Genomic DNA, 24,861 nt, shown 5'->3' on the forward strand with positions numbered 1-24,861 from the left:
CTCCATTTGTCAGATGATAGGCCCTGAGATCTCCACAAACTGTGTGGGTGGGCACCCCATGCCATGCGCTAAAGGTCACAGCTGCCCTCAACTCCTATGCTTCTGGCTCTTTCCAGGGGTCAGTGGGTGATATTTGCGGAGTCTCCCAATCAGCTGTCCACACTTGTGTCAAGCAAGTGACAGATACTCTGTTCAGGTGTGCATTAACATTCATCCACTACCGCTGGGACGAGGCCAGCCAGACAGAGTGAGCCAGAGGCTTCGCAGCGATTGCTGGCTTCCCCCGTGTCCAGGGTGCAATAGACTGCACACATGTGGCTATCAAAGCGCCAGCAGGTGAGCCCGGTGTCTTCTTTAACAGGAAGGGTTTCCACTCCATGAACGTGCAGATAGTGTGTGATCACAGGATGCTGATTCTACAAGTCTGTGCAAGGTACCCAGGCAGCTCCCACGACGCTTACATACTCAGACACTCCCAGGTGCCGGGGCTCTTCAGTGCTCCAGCCCAGCTTGATGGATGACTGCTGGGTGACAAGGGCTATCCCCTCAGAAGGTGGCTCATGACACCTCTCCGCCATCCAAGAACAGAGGCTGAGCAGCGGTACGGTAGGAGCCACACCTCCACAAGGGCTGTGGTAGTGTGGAGAGCCATCAGTCTTCTCAAGATGCGCTTCCGATGCCTGGACCATTCAGGGGTCGCACTCCAACGCCCCCCAGATCGTGTGTCGCTGATAGTGGTTGCATGCTGCGCTCTACACAATCTGGCGCTGGAAAGGGGCGACGCTGTGGACGAGGAAGACGTGGACGTAGTTGCTCTGGATGCACAGGATGAGTCCAGCAGTGAGTCCAAGGATGAGCACACACACGAGAATGCTGAGGGGGTAGACGCTGACCCGGGCATATTCCAGGGAGGTAGGGACACCCGGGAGGCTTTAATCCAAAGAACCTTCAGCGAGCACACCACAGATGGACCTTCAACACACACCAGGGCTGCAGGCTCCATACTCGATACCTGAGTGTTAAATCTGCCTGGATAGTAACATTAACTAAGGCCCTTGTCAATAAAGCTCAATGTCAAACAACTCACTCATAACATCATGGGTTCCCATCCACTTGCAGAAGTAAGGAATCACCCTGAGGCATGACAACATGTCAAAATTTATTGATAGAACAAATGTGACATCATAAACCAAAAAAAAAGGTGTTGCACATCACACCAAGTCTTCAACTAAGTACTATGGGCCAACATAAAAGCACCAGTGAGAAACCCGTGGTGTGCCTAAGGTGCCTTAAATTTACGCTTACGGGTGCTATGTCTAGGTGCTGCCCCTCGCTGGCACTGGCACCTGAGACAGCCTGCTCACTGTGCTGTCCTGTTGGTCTCGATGACCTTGGCGGGCGTCCTCTGGCCCGTGGAGCCTTTGATGGCCCCGCCTGGGAGGGAGCGGCCAGTTCCACAGCTGGCTTCTCCCCAGTTGCCGCAGCCTCATCGGATGCCACGGTCACTGGCAAAAGGCCAGAGGAGCTGCTGCCCTCATCCGGAGCGCCCTGAGAGGAGCCCGCAGAGACGACAGGCAGCTGCTGCACCGACGTGAGGTCGCTTCGGACCTCATTGCTCACTTGGTACCCAAACCATCTCCCACATGGGTAATGACCAGTTGAGGTCAATGCTGCAGTGAGGGCTTGCAGGTCCGAGCGCAACCCTAGGAGGCCCTGATTGTTCTCCTGGAGGAGCCTCTCCAAGAGAGTTGCCACTGTCTCCATGGAGGAAGCATGGCGCTTGGCTATGAGGCTCAATGCATCGGTGATGCTCCACCTGGACTCCTCAAGCACGGGCACCATGCCACACATAGCCTCATGTATCTCCGCCAGATCCTCCCACATATCCCACTGCACTTCCAGCATTTCCTGCCTCACGGATGACTCTAGAGACACATTATCAGACCGAGCATGTGCCTGGTCCCCAGCCGTCCTCCAACTGCCGGCACCCTGGGCACACTCTGTCTCTGCCCATACCTTAAGCGAGTGTGAAGTGCCCTCACTGCTATGTCCCAAGACACTAGCCAAAGATCTAATTCGCACTGAGGTGCTAGTATCTGCGCTGGTGCCTGCCTGGCTGAGATGGCAAGTGGATTTTCTCTGGGCCCTCAGGTGTGAGAGGTGGCCCCTCTGCCTCCTCCTCCTGGCCCTGCTCCGGTGATACTGAAAGGAAGAACAAGGACATTTGATTAGTTACAGTGCAGACAATGTCAATTTGTATGCCGGTCCCCCGGATCATTATGTGCTCATCCTTCCATAATCAATGGTCAACCCGTGTTGCAAACTTCAATCACGGAGCATTCAGCAGTGCCATGGCTTCTGTGACACACATGGTCACCTGAGTGCTCACCAACATAATGTAAATGGTGGACAGGCTTTAGGGAGTCAGGAGGTGAGTTACACACCACAGGATTCCTAGCTCCTGACCTGCTCTTGTAGCCTCAGAATTAATGTTCAGTTTCTGTAGGGTAGCTCATGCACTCGAGGATGAAGATGCTATTAAAGGAGGGAGCATAAGTTCATAGAAGATGAGTGCATTGTTAACTATACAACCCATACATGCTAGGCATTGCCTCCTACATGTGCTTAATAATCATGTCCCTGGTTGGGGTCGGGGAGTTCTCTTCTGATGTTGCAGATCCTGACGTCTCTTGTGCCACCATACTGACCAAAAGCCCTTCACCCCAACTTTTCTTAATTGAGAATCTCTTTGCCATCGTTCAGTGTCCTTTTAAGTGTTTTTAAGAGTAAATGATCATGTTGCACTGATCGTGGTGCAGTATGGCAGTCCTGCACTGGTAGTCAGTCAGATCCCCGGAGAGCTATCCTGCGTTGTGTTTGTGTGTGTCTATATAGTAAACGCAATAGGCCTGTTTAAGTTTTTTTGGGAGGGCATTTAACCTCCAAATCCATGAGTCTGCACTCACTCAATATTAACTTGTTCTTTTAAGACTTTAACTATTCAGGCAATAGGAGTCAACAGTCTAGTGACGTACTCAGGAAACATTTATTAAGCAACAAATATAATACTTAACAAGCTAGGCAGTGTGACTTTACTAGGTCAATGACAGAGTCACACGAGAGGACATGTTATAAATGAGATTTCAACATTTTCATTTTATTTTTAATTCCTGTTGGAAACCTCATCCTGCCCATGGGTGAGGTTTCCAAAAAATCCAAAGGCCACTTGGCCTTTTCACCCGCCCGCTAACCGAACAGTTGGACGGGCAGTGAAAAATCAGATTTAATTAATTGACTAAGGGCTTTAATGGGCCTTAATTGTCGGCGGGTGCACTGCCGCCTCTCGTGCACACCCACCGAGTGAAATGTCATGAAAGTGCACGATGACCTTGGGACACTCGCAGCACCCAACGAGAGAAAAATTCTGTAAGTAGCTGCTCCCAAATGGACTGGGAGCAGCTACTTGCAGATAAAACTGTGTCAGAGCAGTGGGAAGCATTCAAGGAGGTGACAGTACAGGGCAAATATGTTCCCGTAAAGACAAAGAGAGAGACCAAGTCTGGCGAACCCTGGATGTCAAGGGACATTAAGGTTAGGATTAAGAAAAAAAGAGAAGCTTATGGCAGATACCAAGGACTCAAAACGGCAGAGTCCCTGGAGTATAAAAAGTGCAGGGGGGCACTTAAAAAGGAAATTAGGAAAGCTAAGAAAGTGCATGAGAAAGCATTGGTGGGTAGAATAAAGGAAAACCCAAAGGGGTTTTTTAAATATGTAAAGAGCAAGAGAATAACTAGGGAAAGAGCAGAGCCAATTAGGGACCATGGAGGTAATCTGCGTGTGGACCCGGCAGACATGGGTTCAGTCCTCAATGAATACTTTGCATCGGTCTTCACAATAGAAAAGGATGGTGCAGATATAGACATCAGGGTTGAGGACTGTGAAATATTAGAGGAAATTGACATAGAGCGAGAGGAGGCACTAGTGAGTTTAGCAGCCTCAAAAGTGGATAAGTCCGCAGGCCTGGATGAGATGTATCCCAGGCTGTTCAGGGAGGAAAGGGAAGAGATATCAGGGGCCCTGGCAGTAATTTTCAAATCCTCTCTGGCCACAGGTGAGGTGCCAGAGGACTGGAGGACTGCTAACATTGTCTTATTATTAAAAAAGGAAGGAAGGGATAGACCAGGAAATTACAGGCCAGTCAATCTAACTTCGGTGGTAGGGAAGCTACTAGAAAGAATTCTGGGGGACATAATATTTCTGCACTTGGAGAGACACGGATTAATCAGGGATAGTCAGCATAGATTTGTTAACGGAAGGTCATGTTTGACAAATTTGATCGAATTTTTTGAGGATGTAACCAGGAGTGTTGATGAGGACAATGCATTTTATGTGCTCTGCATGGACTTTAGCAAGGCTTTTGATAAGGTCTCTCATGGAAGACTGGTCAAGAAAGTAAGAGCCCATGAGATCCAAGACAAAGTGGCAGATTGGATCCAAAATTGGCTGAGAGGCGGGAAGCAAAGGGTGATGGTAGAGGGATGTTTCTGTGATTGGAAGCTGTTTCCAGTGGGGTTCCGCAGGGCTCAGTGCTAGGGCCTTTGATGTTTGTGGTGTACATAAATGATTTGGACTTAAATGTAGGGGGTATGATCAAGAAGTTCGTGGATGACACGAAAATTGGTAGGGTGGTAAATAGTGAGGAAGATAGCTGTAAACTGCAGGAGGATATCAATGGACTGGCCAGGTGGGCAGAGCAGTGGCAAATGGAACTCAACCCAGGACAGTGTGAGGTAATGCACTTGGGGAAGGCTAACAAGGCCAGGGATTACACTATGGATGGTAGGACCCTAGAAAGTACTGACGATCAAAGGGGTGCGTATTCACAGATCTCTGAAGGTAACAGGGCAGGTAGATAAGATAGTTAAGAAGGCATATGGGATACTTGCCTTTATTAGCTGAGGTATAGAATACAAGAGCAGGGAGGTTATGCTGGAACTGTATAAAACGCTGTTTAGGCCACAACTGGAGTACTGCGTGCACTCCTAGTCACAACATCATAGGAAGGATGTGATTGCACTAGAGGGGGAGCAGAGGAGATTTACCAGGATGCAACTTGGGCTGGAGGGTCAGGGCTATGAGGAAAGATTGGATAGGCTAGGGTTGTTTTCCTTGGAGCAGCGTAGGTTGAGAGGGGACCTGATAGAGAGAGGTGCATAAGATTATGAGGGACATAGATAGAGTGGATAGGAAGGCACTTTTTCCATTAGTAGAGGAGCCAATAACCAGGTGGCGTAGATTTAAAGTAAGAGGTAGAAGGCTAAGAGGGGAGTTGAGGAGAAATTTTTCATCCAGAGGGTGGTAGGAGCCTGGAACTCACTGCCTGAAAGGGTGGTTGAGTCAGAAACTCTCATAACATTTAAGAAGTATTTAGATATTCACTTGCATTGCCAGAGCCTCCAGGACTATGGGCCAAGTGTTGGAAAATGGGATTAGTGTAGTTAGATCTTTGTTGACCGGTGTGGACACGATAGGCCACATGGCCTCCTTCTGTGCTGTAAACGCCTATGATCGAGAGTGGACTGATGGGGCGGTAATTGGCCGAGTTGGATTTGTCCTGCTTTTTGTGTACAGGACATACCTGGACAATTTTCCATATTGCCACTAGATGCCAATGTTGTTGCTGTACTGGAACAGCTTGGCTATGAGTGCGCAAGTTCTGAAGCACAAGTCTTCAGTACTATTGCCAGAATATTGTCAGGGCCCAAAGCTTTTGCAGTATCCACTGCCTTCAGCCATTTCTTGATATCATGTTTAGCGAATCGCATTGGCTGATGACTGGCATCTGTGATTCTGGGGACCCCTGGAAGAGGCCGAGATGGATCATGCACTCAGCACTTCTTGCTGATGATTGTTGCAAAAGCTTCGGCCTTATTTTTTGCACAGATGTGCTGGGCTCCCGCATCATTGAGGATGGGGATATTTGTGGAGCCTCCTCCCCCAGTGAGTTGTTTAATCATCCACCACCATTCACTACTGGATGTGGCAGGACTTCAGAACTTGGATCTGATCATTTATTTTGGAATTGTTTAGCTCTGTCTATCACTTGCTGCTTATGCTGTTTGACACGCAAGTAGTCTTGTGTTGGAGCTTCACCAGGTTGACACCTCATTTTTGGATATGCCTGGTGCTGCTTCTGGCATGCCCTCCTGCACTCTTCATTGAACCAGGGTTGATCTCCTGGCTTAGTGGCAATAGTAGAGTAAGGATATGCCGGGCCATGAGGTTACAGATTGTGGTCGAGCACACAGCACCTCATGGATGCCCAGTCTTGAGTTGCTCGATCTGGTCAAAATCTATCCCATTTAGCACAGTAGTAGTGCCAGACCACACAATGGAGGGTATCCTCAATGTGAAGACGGGACTTTGTTGCCACAAGACTGTGCGACGGTCACTCCTACCAATACTGTCATGGACAGATGCATCTGTGGCAGGCAAGTTGGTGAGGACGAGGTCAAGTATATTTTTCCATCTTGTTGGTTCCCTCGCCACCTGGTGCAGACCTAGTCTAGCAGCTATGTCCTTTAGGACTCGGCCAGCTCGGTCTGTGGTGGCGCTACTGTGCCACTCTTGGTGATGGACATTGAAGTCCCCCATCCAGAATACATTCTTGCCCTTGCCACCCTCAGTGCTTCCTCCAAGTGGTATTCAACATGGAGGAGCTGAGGAGGCATTATGTTTGACCTGTTGCCATGACACTTCATGGGGTCCAGAGCCGATGTTGAGGACTCCCAGGACATCTCCCTCCCAACTGTATAGCTATAGCACTTTGCCGTCACTTCTGCTGGGTCTGTCCTGCCGGACAGGACACACCCAGGGATGGTAATGTCTGGGACATTATCTGTAAGGTATGATTCCCGTGAGCATGACTATGTCAGGCTGTTGCCTGACTAGACTGTGAGACAGCTCTCCCAATTTTGGCACAAGCCCCTACATGTTAGTAAGGAGGTCTTTGCTTGTTCGTCAGGGTTGGGTTTGTCGTTGTCATTTCCAGTACCTAGGTCGATGCTGGGTGGTCTGTCTGGTTTCATTCCTTTTTATTGACTTTCTAGCAGCTTGATATAACTGAGTGGCTTGCTAGGCCATTTCAGAGGGCATTTAAGAGTCAACCACATTGCTGTGGGTCTGGATTCACATGTAGGCCAGACAAGGTAAGGACAGCAGATTTCCTTCCCTAAAGGGCATTTTTGAACCAGATGTGTTTTTACTAGAGACTTTTACTTCCATATTTTCATTGGTTCCGCCATCTGCCATGGTGGGATTTCGAACTCGGGTCCCCAGAGTATTACCCTGGGTCTCTGGATTACTAGTCCAGCGGATAATACCACCACGCCACAGCCTCCCTTGAACAGGAACTGCTTTTGCTATTATATGTTTTGTAGTATCTGCCAGTGCTTTGTATAAATGGATGAAAAATAGTAAAGAGTGATGCATAGCCTTAAACTAATACAGAGATTACAGAGTCACTACAACATGAATTGGGTATAAAAATCATTAAAATCAATATAAAGATAGCCAGTATATTAAAACCGAGGTAAAAGGATACACCTACAAGATACAGCATAATACATTCAAATAATACATGTTCACAAGGAATAAAAGTCAAAAGAACTAGAAAAACTGATTACAGAACTTAATTCCAAGTTTACAGAAACAAAGATGGTTATATGTTGTGAAAGAAAGTGACTGCTTCTCTTTTTACAATTCTACAAATTAAAAGGACTAAATTAATTCTCAGGAAATAGGACTAACTGTTTCACACTTCATAGCTGTTTTCTTTACACAATAGGGCTCTGAGTTATAGGAATGAGTACCACTGATAAGTTTTAATTGCCGGGGAGTAATGGTCCCAGATTTGGACTGCTCAACCTTGACGGCTTTGCAGCATTTGTTCTGTAATTGGACCGTGAGAGCATAACTTTACATGGCTTGGTTCATGTGGTATTTCTCACTTGCCAAGTGGGGATGTGACTGCAAACAAAGAGCCAGTCATGTGATGTACTAATGTCCTGCATTGTATACAATTGAGCAGAATACCATGTTGGGTTAATTGATTAGTATACTTCGATTACTTGATCATTGAACATAACTAAACTACAAACTAATTGTAAATAATTATTAAACCTAAACTTTTTTACATTGTCTCCCAACAACATGAGATTGAACTCAAGAACTTCTGATCCAGAATTCAATAAATTTCACAACCGACTGCTGTCAATTCTCAACGCGTTTTGCATTTGGAACAAAAAAAAGTTCCTTAACTCCATCTTTGTTGGACTGCATTTAGCCTTTATTCAGTTAGGCCCACGTCCTGCATTTTTATATTTCCATACCACAGTCAATCACCCTCCAGGGTTCCACTGACTAGATTGGTAAAGGCAGATTGTAATTGAGCCATGGAGACCAGAAAGATCCTGGCTCGACTGCTAGCCTGTGCTTAGCTTCTAACCATTCTAAATTGAAGCAGGTTATTCTCGCACTTTGTAATGTGTTGATAGGATCACGTTTGAAAGATTGTATGCAATTTATCACTGCTCACTATTATTAACGTACAAATCAGACAGCAACTTCTGGTGATTGCTCATGGAGTTTAATGCGGAAATTAAGAGGATACTGAGTTTCCCTAAAGCTTTGTTATACTAGTATCTCACTAAGAGACTAGGCATTGGACACATGGAAGAGCATGAAGTTGCGGGACTTATATACAAATAAGATAGATACAAATTAAAGTCACCAGAAAATGTTAGAGCTCTCCCTTTCTAGTATAAGTGGATTTTTAACATCATGTTTCGCCCTAGTTACTACCAAAGAATGCCTCTGACACTGAAAATTAACTTTTATAATTGTGAAATCTGATTCCTTCAGATTTTAATTATTGCTGGAGATTTAATTTTAAAAATATTTAAATAAAACTTTTTAAATACTTTCTCCCCCTCTCTCTCTCATTAAATCCCATCTGTATTTCCCTTTCTTTGTTTTCTGTATGTGATTTTGACATGGAATTAACTATACTGACAGACACTTCCTGGTTCAGACTGTGCCTCAGTAAAGATTCTTCAATCTGATTGGTTAAGGAGATGCACTGTTGCTTGCCCAGGTGATGCATATCCCAGTAGAGACATTGCACTGAAATGGTTACCTAATCATGCACAGTTTCAGTGCAAAAGTCTGTGGACATGTGTAAGGGTAATGAACAGATTGCAAAATCTGGGTCATTGATGCATTGGATGTCAAGCCTTTTGGATTTCCAGCATCCGCAGTAGCTTTTAGCTTTTTGTTTTTATCTCTGCCATAGTGAGTCTTTCTTAGGCTATTGGGAATGGAACATTTGACAGACAGAAATCAAACTCAGCATTGCCAGTTGTCTAACCAGTGTCACCCTGTCGATTCAGGTTTAGCTAGTGCTTGAGCAGAATTTTTAAACCTGTCAAGTTGTTAATGTGGTAAGCACATTTTGGGAACCTTTAGATTTTTAAGTATTTCAACAGAGAGTTAATCGCTGCTTTTAGTTTCAACAGAGTTCATCTCTGGGTCTTTAAGTATTGATGAGCATTGAAGAGCTGTGACCTCTAAATATTTGACTTTAATATAGCATTAGTTCCAAGCACTTCATCATCAGAAGGATATATTGGCCTTGGAGGTGACAGATTCTCCAGAATTACACAGAGCTTAGAGGGTTAATTTATGTGGACAGGTTGTATAAGCTTGATTTTGTAGCCTCTTGAGTTTATAAGATTAAGAGGTGACCTTATTGAGATGTTTAAAATAATAAAAGGATTCAATAAGGTAGATACAGAGAAATTATTTCCACTGGTGGAGCATTCCAGAACAATACAGCACAATCTTAAAATTAGAGTTCAATTATTCAAGAGTGAAATCACAAAAATGGTAGTGGAACTCTAGAATTCTCGCCCCAAGAACATTGTGGATGCTGGGGAAATTGTAATTTATAAGACTGAGATCAGTAGGTTTTTATTAGCTATGGAATATGGAACAAAGGCAGTGTAAGAGAATTCGAATCTCTGACACCAAACTGGGTTGCAACTAGTCTGTTTGACAGCAAGTTTTAACATTAGTCTTAGTGTACACAATGCTGAAGCAATAGCACACAAGAAGGAACAGTTGCCCTGTTCCTTCCTTGGATAGAGGGAAGTAATCTCATGATCCATATCTTGATACTCTACAAGCTTAATCTGTCTAAAGTCCCAGTCTTTTTTTAAATTCATTCACGGGATGTGGGCTTTGCTGGCTGGGCCAGCATTTATTGCCTATCCCTAATTGCCCTTGAGAAGACAACTAGGGATGGGCAATAAATGCTGGCCCAGCCAGCGAAGCCCACATCCCATGAATGAATTTTTTAAAAAAGAGTCTTACAGTGGTCTCAAAGCGCACATGCACATGCACACACAATGTCGTTTACAGCTTCTGCCTTATCAGTGTCCAAATTCCCTCAGTCCCTGCTTCTCACCCTTGACACAGACTATGCAAATGTAATTCCATTATTCAAAAAGAGAAGGAGACAGAAAGCAGGAAACTACAGGCCAGTTGGCTTAACATCTGTCAAAGGGAAAATGTTAGAAGCTATTATTAAAGAAGTTATGACAGGGCACTTGGATAAGCTGAAGGTCATCAGGCAGAGTCAACATGGTTTTGTGAAAGGGAAATCATGTTTAACCAACTTATTGAAGTTCTTTGAGGAAGTGACATGCACTGTGGATAAAGGGGAATCGATGGATATACTGTACTTATATTCCCAGAAGACATTTGATAAAGGGCCACATCAAAGGTTATTGCGGAACATAAAAGCTCATGGTATAGGGGGTAACATATTGACATGGATAGAAGATTGGCCACTAACAGGAAGCAGAGAGTAGGCATCAATGGGTCTTTTTCAGGTTGGCAAGATGTAATGAGTGGCGTGCCACAGGGATCAGTGCTGGGACCTCAACTGTTTACAATTTATATAAATGACTTGGATGAAGGGATTGAAGGGATGGTTGCCAAATTTGCTGGTGACACAAAGATGGGTAGGAAAGTAAATTGTGAAAAGGACATAAGGAAGCTACAAACAGATATAGAAGTATAAGTGAATGGGAAAAGATCTGGCAGATGGAGTTAATGTGGGAAAATGTGAAATTGTCCATCTTGGCAGGAAGAATGAAAGAGAAGCATATTATCTAAATAGTGAGAGATTGCAGAGCTCTGAGGTGCAGAGGGATCTGGGTGTCCTAGTGCATGAATCACAGAAGGCTAGTATGCAAATACAGCAAGTAATTAGGAAAGCTAATAGAATGTTATCATTTATTGCAGGGAAATTGAATACAAAAATAGGGAGGATTTGCTTCAGCTGTACAGGGCATTGGTGAGACCACATTTGGAGTACTGTGTACAGTATTGGTCACCATATTTAAGAAACTATGTAAATGCGTTGGAAGCAGTTGAGAGAAGGTTGACCAGACTAATACCTGGAACGGGTGAGTTGTCTTATGAGAAAAGGTTGGACAGACTAGGCTTATATCCACTGGAGTTTAGAAGAGTAAGAGTTGACTTGATTGAAACATATAGGATCCTGAGGGGTCGTGACAGGGTGGATGTGGAGAGGGTGTTTTCTCTTGTGGGAGAATCTAGAACTAGGGGTGACTGTTTAAAAATAAGGGGTCGCCCATTCAAAGAGAGAAATTTTTTTCACTCAGAGGGCCGTGAGTCTTTGAAACTCTTCCTGAAAAGGTGGTGGAAGCAGAGTCTTTGAATATTTTTAAAGCAGAGGTGGATAAATTCTTGGTAAGCGAGGGTGTGATAGGTTATCAGCGGTAGGTGGGATGCAGATTCCAGGTTACTATCAGATCAGCCATGATCTTATTAAATGGTGGAGCAGGCTCAAGGCTTACTCCTGAATGGCTTACTCCTGATCCTTGTTTGTATGTTCGTATGTAATAAATTTTAGAAGCATCCCCTTGTTATATCTGGAAAAACTCAGCAGGTCTGGCAGCATCGGCGGAGAAGAAAAGAGTTGACGTTTCGAGTCCTCATGACCCTTCAGCAGAACTGAGTATTGTTAGGAGAGGGGTGAAATATAAGCTGGTTTAAGGTGGGGGGGGGGTGCGGGGTGGAGAGAAGTTGAGGGGGCGGGGGTGGTTGTAGGGACAAGTAAGCAGTGATAGGAGCAGATTATCAAAAGATGTCACAGACAAAAGGAACAAAGAGGTGTTGAAGGTGGTGATATTATCTAAGAAAATGTGCTAATTAAGAATGGATGGCAAGACACTCAAGGTACAGCTCTAGTGGGGGTGGGGTGGAAAGACTGACAAGGTATTACAGTTATAGATTTAAAAATAATGGAAATAGGTGGGAAAAGAAAAATCTATATAAATTATTGACAAAAACAAAAGGGAGGGGGAAGAAACGGGGTGGGGATGGGGGGAGGGAGTTTAAGATCTAAAGTTGTTGAATTCAATATTCAGCCCGGAAGGCTGTAAAGTACCTAGTCGGAAGATGAGGTGCTGTTCCTCCAGTTTGCGTTGGGCTTCACTGGAACAATGCAGCAAGCCAAGGACAGACATGTGGGCAAGAGAGCAGGGTGGAGTGTTAAAATGGCAAGCGACAGGGAGGTTTGGATCTTTCTTGCGGACAGACCGCAGGTGTTCTGCAAAGCGGTTGCCCAGTTTGTATTTGGTCTCTCCAATGTAGAGGAGACCGCATTGGGAGCAATGAATGCAGTAGACTAAGTTAGGGGAAATGCAAGTGAAATGCTGCTTCACTTGAAAGGAGTGTTTGGGCCCTTGGACGGTGAGGAGAGAGGAAGTGAAGGGGCAGGTGTTGCATCTTCTGCATGGGCATGGGGAGGTGCAATAGGTGGGGGTTGAGGAGTAGGGGGTGATGGAGGAGTGGACCAGGGTGTCCCGGAGGGAACAATCCCTACGGAATGCCGCCGGGGGGGGTGAAGGGAAGATGTGTTTGGTGGTGGCATCGTGCTGGAGTTGGCGGAAATGGCGGAGGATGATCCTTTGAATGCGGAGGCTGGTGGGGTGATAAGTGAGGACAAGGGGGACCCTATCATATTTCTGGGAGGGAGGAGAAGGCGTGAAGGCGGATGCACGGGAGATGGGCCGGACACGGTTGAGGGCCCTGTCCATCCCGTGGATGGAAAACCTCGGTTAAGGAAGAAGGAGGACATGTCAGAGGAACTGTTTTTGAAGGTAGCATCATCAGAACAGATACGACGGAGGCGAAGGAACTGAGAGAATGGGATGGAGTCCTTACAGGAGGCGGGGTGTGAGGAGCTGTAGTCGAGGTAGCTGTGGGAGTCAGTAGGCTTGTAATGGATATTGGTGGACAGTCTATCATCAGAAATTGAGACAGAGAGGTCAAGGAAGGGAAGGGAAGTGTCAGAGATGGACCATGTGAAAATGATGGAGGGGTGGAGATTGGAAGCAAAATTAATAAATTTTTCCAGGTCCAGACGAGAGCGTGAAGCCGCACCAAAGTAATCATCGATGTACCGGAGAAAGAGTTGTGGGAGGGGGCCGGAGTAGGACTGGAACAAGGAATGTTCCACATACCCCATAAAGAGACAGGCATAGCTGGGGCCCATGTGGGTACCCATAGCCACACCTTTTATTTGGAGGAAGTGAGAGGAGTTAAAGGAGAAATTGTTCAGTGTGAGAACAAGTTCAGCCAGACGGAGGAGAGTAGTGGTGGATGGGGATTGTTCGGGCCCCTGTTCAAGGAAGAAGCTAAGGGCCCTGAGACCATCCTGGTGGGGGATGGAGGTGTAGAGGGATTGGACGTCCATGGTGAAGAGGAAGCGGTTGGGGCCAGGGAACTGGAAATTGTTGATGTGACGTAAGGTGTCAGAGGAATCACGGATGTAGGTGGGAAGGGACTGGACAAGGGGAGAGAGAAGGGAGTCAAGATAACGAGAAATGAGTTCCATGGGTCAGGAACAGGCTGACACGATCGGTCTGCCGGGACAGTTCTGTTTGTGGATTTTGGGTAGGAGATAGAAGCGGGCCATCCGAGGTTGGGCGACTATCAGGTTGGAAGCTGTGGGAGGAAGATCTCCAGAGGAGATGAGGTCAGTGACAGTCCTGGAAACAATGGCTTGATGTTCAGTGGTGGGGTCATGGTCCAGGGAGAGGTAGGAGGAAGCGTCTGCGAGTTTTTGTTTTTTGTGTTTTTTTGTTTTTGTTTTGGATTTCCAGCATCCGCAGTAGTTTTTTGTTTTTTTTTGTTTTTTTTTACCCTTGTTATATCTCTTGACCTTAAGCATCACTGACCTTGATCATTTTTATCTTTTTAGCTGTTCATTTTTTAATGCTTAATTTTTATAAGCATGAGCTGATTATATGTACTGGGACTCTGCACAGGGAGGTATTACATTAGTCCAAACTAGTTAAGACAGAGAATTTTGAAAAGACCAGTGAAAGGAAGTTCACTCTAAATAGTAAGGCTCATAACAAAGTGCTGGTACAGTCAAAGAAAGAGAAGAAAGACATGCATTTATTTAGCACCTTTCATGATCACAGGACATTCCAAAGTGCTTTATTAAGCCAATTAAATACATTTTAAGTGTAGTCACTGTTGTAATATAGGAAACCTGGCAGACAGCAAACTCCAACGAACAGCAATGTAACAATGACCAGATAATCTGATTTTCTTGTGATGTTGATTGAGGGATAAACATTGGCCAGGATACTGGGAAGAGCTCCCCTGTTCTTCAAAACAGTGCCATGGGATATTTTATGCCTGCTTTCAGGTGCAAAGGTGGAAAAGAATATATGAGATTCTGGCTCATGCACAGAGGAGAGCAAGGATGTGGTTAGGCCCAGGTTTGTTTTTTTTGATCTTTTAATTTTGTTTAATTTTAATTTTATTTATAATTAATATAATGGAGAGGGTGCAGGGGAGGTTTACCAGGATGCTGCCTGGTCTGGAGGTTATTAGCTATGAGGAGAGGTTGGAGAAACTTGGATTGTTCTCACTAGAGCAACGGAGATTGAGGGGCGACTTGATAGAAGTTTACAAAATCATGAGTGGCATGGACAGAGTAGATAGTCAGAAGCTTTTTCCCAGGGTTGAAGAGTCAATTACTAGGGGACATAGATTTAAGGTGAGAGGAGAAAACTATAGAGGAGATGTGCGGGGCAAGTTTTTTACGCAGAGGGTAGTGAGTGTCTGGAATTTGCTGCCAGAGGAGGTAGTGGAAGCAGGTACGATAGTGGTGTTTAAGAGGCAGCTTGACAAATACATGAATAGGATGGGAATAGAGGGATACGGACCCCGGAAGTGCAAAATATTTTAGTTGACGGGCAATATGATCAGCGCAGGCTTGGAGGGCCAAAGGGCCTGTTCCTGTGCTGTATTTTTCTTTGTTCTTTTTGTTCTTTGTAGAGTCCTGAGCAGCCTGTTATTGGAAAGATATTCAAGCCTTGGAAAGGGGCAGGAACAGTCCATTGGAATAATATCAGGAATCAGAGATTATGAAACTTGTATAAAGTGAAGCTTTCTTACTGCAACAGAAACACGTAAAGATGTTTTCAAAATTCTGAAAGGTTTAGAGAGTGCAAATAGTGAAAGATTGTTTGCATTGGTTGGTGAATCAGTAACGAGCTATAATTCCACACTGATATTTCTAACATAATTGTTTAAGCATTCTTAGCATTTCTTTCCTCTCTTTGTCCTCTGTCGTGCAGGAGCGCTGACAACGCTGCAACAAAGGGAGGAATTTTACGCGGGGACATTTCAAATTGAAAATTACAGAACATGCAAGAAAATTCAACTTTTCTCCATACAGCATGTTCCATTCTGAGGCGCCTCAATACAATTGCGATATTCAAAATATGCATTCCATGTCAGGCATACAGCCCAGGGGTCTATACAGTTTCCAGTCTCTTGGTGTGCTATGGCTGAAAGGCCTTAGGGAGCAACCTTTCCCCATTCACAGTTGCTGCAGTTAGACCTGTCAGCTACACTTGCTGTTTGAAATCTATTCAAAGCAAGGCCTGAGTTCTCTTTGTATAAACTCACAACACAATTGATGTTGTTGTCCTAGTCATTCCAAGTGAGCAGGCATAAGGCTATTATTTGATCAGAGAGGTGTTAATGTGAGAGGCTGAGGACCTCATAACTTCTGTATAAATTGCAGCAGGGCCAAGCCCAGCAATCTCTCACTAGCACTCACACCTTGTCTCTGTGTTTTTCCAGGTGATTCGGATCTAATCTATAATTTGATCCTGGATTCTGGGATCACTGCCAAATTAGTGGAGAAAGTCTGGAGGAATCACGACTTGCACACGTAAGTCCTTGGTCCTGCTTGGATTATTGAGGCAGATGAAAAAAATCATTCAGTTCATTGCCACTGCAGAAGGTAGAGGTGAGAGTAACAAGGCTACAGAAAATGACAGTCACTCCATTAGTAACGCAACATGAGGCACATGAGGAGTGGAGTAAAAATGCTTTGTTTCTGTTCCTTGATGACTTGGCTGGTTAACTGATTTATAGAAACAAAAGAAGTCCTAACTTGATTCCTGAGCTGTGCTGAGTCAGGTATCAAATTACATTGCAATACATTCACATAATAGCAACAACTTGCATTTATATAGCACCTTCAACATAGTAAAATATCCCAAGGAGATTTTTCCTGTCTGTGCAGCCCCTGCAAAGACAGTGCCATCAATTGAATCTCTGTTACACCCAGATTGCTAAAGAATGCGTAGGATCAAGGGGATTTCTTTGACTTGCCTCATTACCCTTTATGTGCTCTGAGCAAATACAGGGTGAAATTTGTGAGACTTGGGTCCTTGTTGTTGCTGCCGCCAACTCTTCTGAAAGTGAATATGTTTTGATAAACTGCTCAGGCAGCCAGGGATTGACTGCACAATAGTGAATCTTGCTTTGTCCGTGTCTTTGACCCAAATGATAAACAAGAATTTAACTTATGTATGATTGTGTGAAGCTCACTTTTGACCAGGGAAATAGATGTTTTAAAGTAATTGGGTGCAAGAGGATTCAAGTGAAGCACATAGAGGATAAATCAGCAGGAATGTTCAAAGACGTTCCTTTCAGAACTGAGAATCCACTGATAAATGTTATTTTGTTGAACTGAGCACTAACGTGATTTGTTTTTATCCCCCTTCTCCCTTTTTCTCACTTGCTCCCTCTTTCTGGGTCTCTCTGTCTTGTTTTCTGTGTGTTGGTCTTACTGTCTATTTCCATATTCTTCATCCTCTGTATTTTTGTGCCTCACTCTCCTGATTTTCTACCTGTCTTTCTTCATTTTATCGCTCCATCTCTTTTTTCCTCTTTCTTTCTCTCTCTCTATTTCTCTTTGTTTCACTCACTCTGTCTTTTGTCTGTCTCTTTCTCTATTAACTCAATCTCTCTCTATCACTTTCACACCTGGTCTTTGTCTTTCTCCCTTGCTTTCCCTCAAACACAGGCTGGGTCTGCTTGCAGTTTTTGTGGCCACCGATGGAGGTATCACAAGAGTTTTTCCAGCCAAGTGAGTATCAATTTCTTCTCAAAACTGAACTTTGTTAGTGTGAAATTGATACAGAACACAAAGTCATATTCCATGCAAAGAGCTTAAAAAACTGGATTAGTGCATGAGTGCAGAAACATAATGGCATGGTAACCTGATTGCGATACTACAGGAGCAACATTTGGAGTTACCAGCATTTGGCCCTTCACAGATACCAACAGCCACTCCCTCCCTGTTCCTCAGAGCGACACTGTCCCTCAGTGTTACCACAAAATGCCCCTCAGAGTTCGGCTGCCCCTTGGAGTTAGTTATAATACCTCTGAAAGTTATACTGCCACACAGAGTTACTGCTCACAGCCCTTCATACTTGCTGCATACTGCCTCTCAAGTTCTACTGCCTCAGAGTAATGGTGCCCCTCAGAGTCAAAGCATGTGGACCCTTAAAGCTTCACTGCCCTACGGAGTTATTTCATGCTGCCCTTCAGAATTATACTGCCTGTCGGAGTTCCTATCTCCCTCAAGGGTATTGTACAATTCTCCTCGGATGCCGCCCTTCAGAGTAATACTGCCCCTTCAGATTTATACTGCTGTTTAGAGTTTTACTGCTCCTCAGATTTATCACACACTACCCCTCTCTGCTACCGCATTCTGTCCTTTTACTGCCCACTCAGAGTTTCAGCACACTTGGCCTCCGAGTTATAACACCCTGTTCTCATAGTTACACTGTCCCTCAGAGTTACCCGGCCCCTCACAGTTACCAGATATTGCCCCTCAGAGTTAATTGTCCCTCAGATACACACTACCTCTAGAGGTCGTACTGCCTCATGGAATCACTGCACGCTGTCCCACAAAGTTAGACACAGTGACATCGGAAATTATAATGGGGAAGAAAGAAATAGCAGAACTATTAAACAGATCTGTCTTCACAACAGAAATGATAAAATTAAAATCTGGAAATGATGGTGAACCTAGGGTCAAATGAAAATGAGGAACTTAAAGAAATCAGTATAATTGAAGAAATAGTACTGGAGAAATTAATATGACTAAAAGTCAACAAATCCCCTGGACCTCATGGCCTTAATCCTAGGGTTTTAAAAGAGGTACAGAGATAGAAACATAGGAACAGGAGTGAGCCCATTGAGCAGGCTCTGACATTCAGTTAGATCATGGCTGATCATCTACTTCAACACCACTTTCCCGCACTATCCCCATATCCCTTGATGCCATTAGTCTCCAGAAATCTAATGATTTCCATTTTGAATATGCTCAATGATTGCTCTTCTACAGCCCTCTGGGGTAGAGCATTCCAAAGATTCACCACCCCCTTTGTGAAGAAATTCCTCCTCACCTCAGTCTTAAGGCATACCTTTTGTCCTGAGATTATGTCCCCTGGTTTTAGACTCACCTGCCAGGGGAAACAACTTATCTACATCTGCCCTGTAAGAATTGTGTAAGTTTCAATGAGGCCACCCCTCATTCTTTGAAACTCTAGGGAATACAGACCCAGTCTCCCCAATCTCTCCTCATAAAACAATCCTGCCATCCCAGGGATTAATCTGATGAACCTCCATTGCACTCGCTCCATGGCAAGTATATCCCTCGTACAGGTATAGGTAATGGGACTAAAACTGTACACAATATTCCAGGTGAAGTCTCACCAAGGATCTATACAACTGCAGCAAGGCATCCTTACTCCTGTACTCAAATCCCCTTACGATGAAGGCCAACATACCATTTGCCTTCCTAATTGCTTGTTGCACTTGCATGCTAACTTTTAGTGACTCTTAAACAAGGACACCCAGGTCCCTTTGGGCACCCACACTTCCCAACCTCTCACCATTTAAAAAATATTCTGCCTTTCTGTTTTATCTACCAAAGTGAATGACTTCACACTTATTCACACTATATTCCATCTGCCATGTTCTAGCTCATTCACTTAGCCTATCCAAGTCCTCTTGATAGTGGATACATTGGTTTTGATCTTCCAGAATTTTTTAAATTCCCAAGAATTAGAATGTAGCAAACATAATCCTACTGTTTTAGAAAGAAGGAAGAGAGAAAATGTGGATTTAAAGGCCAGTCAACTTAACATCAGCAGTAGGCAAAATGCTAGAATTTATTATTGGGGCATGGTAACTGGGCATTTAGAAAATCATAACATGATTAAGCAGAGTCAATACAGTTTCATGAAAGGGAAATCATGTTTAACACATCCAACTGGTAGGATGGATAAGGGGAAACTACTGGATATAATGTATTTGGATTTTCAAAACGCATTCCATTAGATGTCATACAAGAGGTTATTGCAAAAGGTTAGGATTCATGGGATTGGAAGTAATATATTCACATGGATTGAGGATTGGTTAATGGACAGGAAGCAGAGAGTAGGAATAATTGCAACATTTTTAGGTTGGCAGGCTGTAACTAGTGGTGTACCACAAGAATCAGTGCTAAGGCTCAGCTATTTGCAATCTATTAATGACTCACATGAGGGCACTGAATATGATGTATCTAAGTTTGTTGAGAATACAGTTAGTTAGGAAAATAAGCAGTGGTCAGGAGTAAAGCACTTCAAAGGGATACAAACAGCTGGGATGAGTGGGCAAGAACCATAGCAAACGGAATACAATGTGGTGAAATATGAATTTGTCCACTTTGGTCGGAAAATTAAATATGTAGAATATTTTTTGAATGGTGAGAGACTGCGAAATGTCTGCATTCAGAGGAACCTAGATATCCTTATAAATGAATCACAGAAAATTAATGTGCAGGTACAGTAAGCAATTAGGAAAACAAACGGTATGTTAGCTTTTGTTACAAAGGAATTGCAGTAGAACAGTAAAAAAGTCTTACTATAATTATACAGAGCATTGTAGAGGTCACAACTGTGTGCAGTTTGAGTCTCCTTACCTAAGGGAGAACATACTTGCACTGGAAAGGCTACAATGAAGGTTTACTAAAAAAGCAAAATACTGTGAATGCAGGAAAACTGAAATAAAACAGAAATTATTGGAAAACTCAGCAGGTTATGGCAGCAACAGTGGAGACAGAAACAAAATTAATGCTTCAGCTTTGTAATCTTTCATCAAAGGACGGTTCCAGTTATGAGGGGATTGTCCTATGGGGAAAAATTCAGTAGCCTAGGTCTTTGGTTCCTGGACTTTGGAAGAATCAGAAGTGATCTAGTTGAAAGATAAATTTCTGAAGGTTTTTCACAGGTTAGATGCTGAGAAAGTATTTTCCTGGCTGGGGAATCGAGAACATGGGGGTCACAATCTAAGAGTAATGGGTCAGCCATTTAGGACTGAGATGAAGAGAAATTTCTTTACTCAATCTTTGGAATTCACTTCTGTAGAGAGCTGTGGACGCTCAGTGATGGAGTATATTCAGGACAGAGGTTGATTCATTTTTGGCTACAAAGGAATTAAATGGCTAAGGGGACAATGTGGGAAGGTGGAGTGAAGTTAAAGGTTCAGCCATGATCTGATTGAATGACAGAGCAGGTTCAAGGGGCAAATAACCTACTCCAACTCCTATTTTATATTTTGTTGTGCTGCAACACACCGAAGTGTTTCAGTTCTCCTCAGGGTTTTCACACGCTGCCCCTCACAGTTACAGCACACTGTCCCTCAGAGTTACAGCACACCGCCAATCGGAGTTACAGCACCCTGTCCCTCAGAGTTACAGCACACTGTCCCTCAGAGTTACAGCGCCCTGTCCCTCAGAGTTACAGCGCACTGTCCCTCAGAGTTACAGCACACTGTCCCTCAGAGTTACAGCACACTGTCCCTCAGAGTTACAGCACACAGTCCCTCAGAGTTACAGTACACTGTCCCTCAGAGTTACAGTACCCTGTCCCTCAGAGTTACAGTACACTGTCCCTCAGAGTTACAGCACCCTGTCCCTCAGAGTTACAGTACACTGTCCCTCAGAGTTACAGTACACTGTCCCTCAGAGTTACAGCACCCTGTCCCTCAGAGTTACAGCACACTGTCCCTCAGAGTTACAGCACCCTGTCCCTCAGAGTTACAGTACACTGTCCCTCAGAGTTACAGCACTCTGTCCCTCAGAGTTACAGTACACTGTCCCTCAGAGTTACAGCACACTGTCCCTCAGAGTTACAGCACCCTGTCCCTCAGAGTTACAGCACCCTGTCACTCAGAGTAACAGCACACTGTCCCTCAGAGTTACAGCACACTGTCCCTCAGAGTTACAGCACCCTGTCACTCAGAGTTACAGCACCCTGTCACTCAGAGTTACAGCACACTGTCCCTCAGAGTTACAGCACCCTGTCCCTCAGAGTTATAGCACCCTGTCACTCAGAGTAACAGCACCCTGTCACTCAGAGTAACAGCACACTGTCCCTCAGAGTTACAGCACCCTGTCCCTCAGAGTTATAGCACCCTGTCACTCAGAGTAACAGCACCCTGTCACTCAGAGTAACAGCACACTGTCCCTCGGAGTTACAGCACACTGTCCCTCGGAGTTACAGCACACTGTCCCTCAGAGTTACAGCACACTGTCACTCAGAGTAACAGCACTCTGTCCCTCAGAGTTACAGCACACTGTCCCTCAGAGTTACAGCACACTGTCACTCAGAGTAACAGCACACTGTCCCTCAGAGTTACAGCACCCTGTCACTCAGAGTTACAGCACCCTGTCACTCAGAGTAACAGCACTCTGTCCCTCAGAGTTACAGCACACTGTCACTCAGAGTAACAGCACTCTGTCCCTCAGAGTTACAGCACACTGCCCATCTGAGTTACAGCACCCTGTCCCTCAGAGTTACAGCACCCTGTCCCTCAGAGTTACAGCACACTGCCCATCGGAGTTACAGCACACTATCCCTCAGAGTTACAGCACCCTGTCCCTCAGAGTTACAGCACACTGTCCCTCAGAGTTACAGCACACTGTCCCTCAGAGTTACAGCACACTGTCCCTCAGAGTTACAGCACACTGTCCCTCAGAGTTACAGCACACTGTCCCTCAGAGTTACAGCATACTGTCCCTCAGAGTTACAGCACACTGTCCCTCGGAGTTACAGCACACTGTCCCTCGGAGTTACAGCACACTGTCCCTCGGAGTTACAGCACACTGTCCCTCGGAGTTACAGCACACTGTCCCTCGGAGTTACAGCACCCTGTCCCTCGGAATTACAGCACACTGCCCATCGGAGTTAGAGCACACAATCCCTCACAGTTACAGCACACTGTCCCTCGGAGTTACAGCACACTGTCCCTCAGAGTTACAGCACACTGTCCCTCAGGGTTACAGCACACTGTCCCTCGGAGTTACAGCACACTGTCCCTCAGAGTTACAGCACACTGTCCCTCGGAGTTACAGCACACTGTCCCTCGGAGTTACAGCACACTGTCCCTCGGAGTTACAGCACACTGTCCCTCGGAGTTACAGCACACTGTCCCTCGGAGTTACAGCACACTGTCCCTCAGAGTTACAGCACACTGTCCCTCAGAGTTACAGCACCCTGTCCCTCAGAGTTACAGCACCCTGTCCCTCAGAGTTACAGCACACTGTTCCTCAGAGTTACAGCACACTATCCCTCAGAGTTACAGCACACTGTCCCTCAGAGTTACAGCTCACTGTCCCTCAGAGTTACAGCACACTGTCCCTCAGAGTTACAGCACTCTGTCCCTCAGAGTTACAGCACCCTGTCCCTCTGAGTTACAGCACACTGTTCCTCAGAGTTACAGCACACCGTCCATCGGAGTTACAGCACCCTGTCCCTCAGAGTTACAGCACACTGTCCCTCGCAGTTACAGCACACTGTCCCTCAGAGTTACAGCACTCTGTCCCTCAGAGTTACAGCACCCTGTCCCTCTGAGTTACAGCACACTGTTCCTCAGAGTTACAGCACACCGTCCATCGGAGTTACAGCACCCTGTCCCTCAGAGTTACAGCACACTGTCCCTCGCAGTTACAGCACACTGTCCCTCAGAGTTACAGCACACTGTCCCTCAGAGTTACAGCACCCTGTCCCTCAGAGTTACAGCACACTGTCCCTCGCAGTTACAGCACACTGCCCCTCAGAGTTACAGCACACTGTTCCTCAGAGTTACAGCACACTGTTCCTCAGAGTTATGGCACACTGTCCCTCGCAGTTACCGCACACTGCCCCTCAGAGTTACAGCACACTGTTCCTCAGAGTTACAGCACCCTGTCCCTCAGAGTTACAGCACCCTGTCCCTCAGAGTTACAGCACCCTGTCCCTCAGAGTTACAGCACACTGTCCCTCAGAGTTACAGCACACTGCCCATTGGAGTTGCGGCACACTGTCCATCGGAGTTGCGGCACACTGTCCCTCGGAGTTGTAGAACATTGTCCCTCGGAGTTGCAGCACACTGTCCCTCGGAGTTACAGCACACTGTCCCTCGGAGTTACAGCACACTGTCCCTCGGAGTTACAGCACACTGTCCCTCGGAGTTACAGCAAAGTGTCCCTCGGAGTTACAGCAAAGTGTCCCTCGGAGTTACAGCAAAGAGTCCCTCGGAGTTACAGCAAAGAGTCCCTCAGAGTTACAGCAAAGAGTCCCTCAGAGTTACAGCAAAGCATCACTCAGTTACAGCAAAGCATCCCTCAGAGTTACAGCAAACTGCCCCCCAGGGTCACAGCACACTGTCCCTCGGAGTTACAACACACTGTCCCTCGGAGTTACAGCACACTGTCCCTCGGAGTTACAGCACACTGTCCCTCGGAGTTACAGCACACTGTCCCTCGGAGTTACAGCACACTATCCCTCAGAGTTACAGTGTCCGTCAGAGTTATAACTGACTGTTCCCAGAGTTAGAATCTCCCTCAAAGTTAAAGCAGACTGTTCCTTGGAGTTACAGCTCACAGTCCCTGGGAGTTGCAGCACACTATCCCTCGGAGTTACAGCACACTGTCCCTCAGAGTTACAGCACACAGTCCCTCGGTTTACAGCACACTGTCCCTCAGAGTTACAGCATACTGCCAATTGGAGTTACAGCACACTCCCTATCGGAGTTACAGCACACTGTCCCTCAGAGTTACAGCACACTGTCCCTCAGAATTACAGCACACTACCCATCAGAGTTACAGCACTCTGCCCATCGGACTTACAGCACACTGTCCCTCACAGTTATACCACACTCTCCTTCAGCGTTTACAGCACACTGTCCCTCGGAGCTTCAGCACACTGTCTATCGGAGTTACAGCACACTGTCCCTCGGAGTTACAGCACACTGCCCATCGGAGTTACAGCAGACCGTCCATCGGAATTACAGCACACTGTCCCTCTGATTTACAGCACACGGCCGATCGGAGCTACAGCTCACTGCCCATCGGAG

The 24,861-nt window shown here is 45.5% G+C and overlaps 1 protein-coding gene across 3 annotated transcripts in view; it reads left to right on the forward strand.

Annotated features, from left to right (window-relative positions):
* Nucleotides 1-24,861, forward strand: part of cacna2d2a (calcium channel, voltage-dependent, alpha 2/delta subunit 2a) — a 991,061-nt gene that overhangs the window by 886,314 nt on the left and 79,886 nt on the right. For 2 of the 3 annotated variants that reach the window (XM_078543862.1, XM_078543863.1), the window contains 2 exons: nt 16,261-16,351; nt 17,495-17,557. In XM_078543862.1, coding sequence (XP_078399988.1) covers nt 16,261-16,351; nt 17,495-17,557 — 154 coding nt within the window. The remainder of the gene's footprint in view (nt 1-16,260; nt 16,352-17,494; nt 17,558-24,861) is intronic. The other variant, XM_078543864.1, reaches the window with a different exon arrangement.

Source organism: Cetorhinus maximus, chromosome 6 (assembly GCF_964194155.1).
Source record: "Cetorhinus maximus chromosome 6, sCetMax3.hap1.1, whole genome shotgun sequence".
Classification (NCBI taxonomy): domain Eukaryota; kingdom Metazoa; phylum Chordata; class Chondrichthyes; order Lamniformes; family Cetorhinidae; genus Cetorhinus; species Cetorhinus maximus.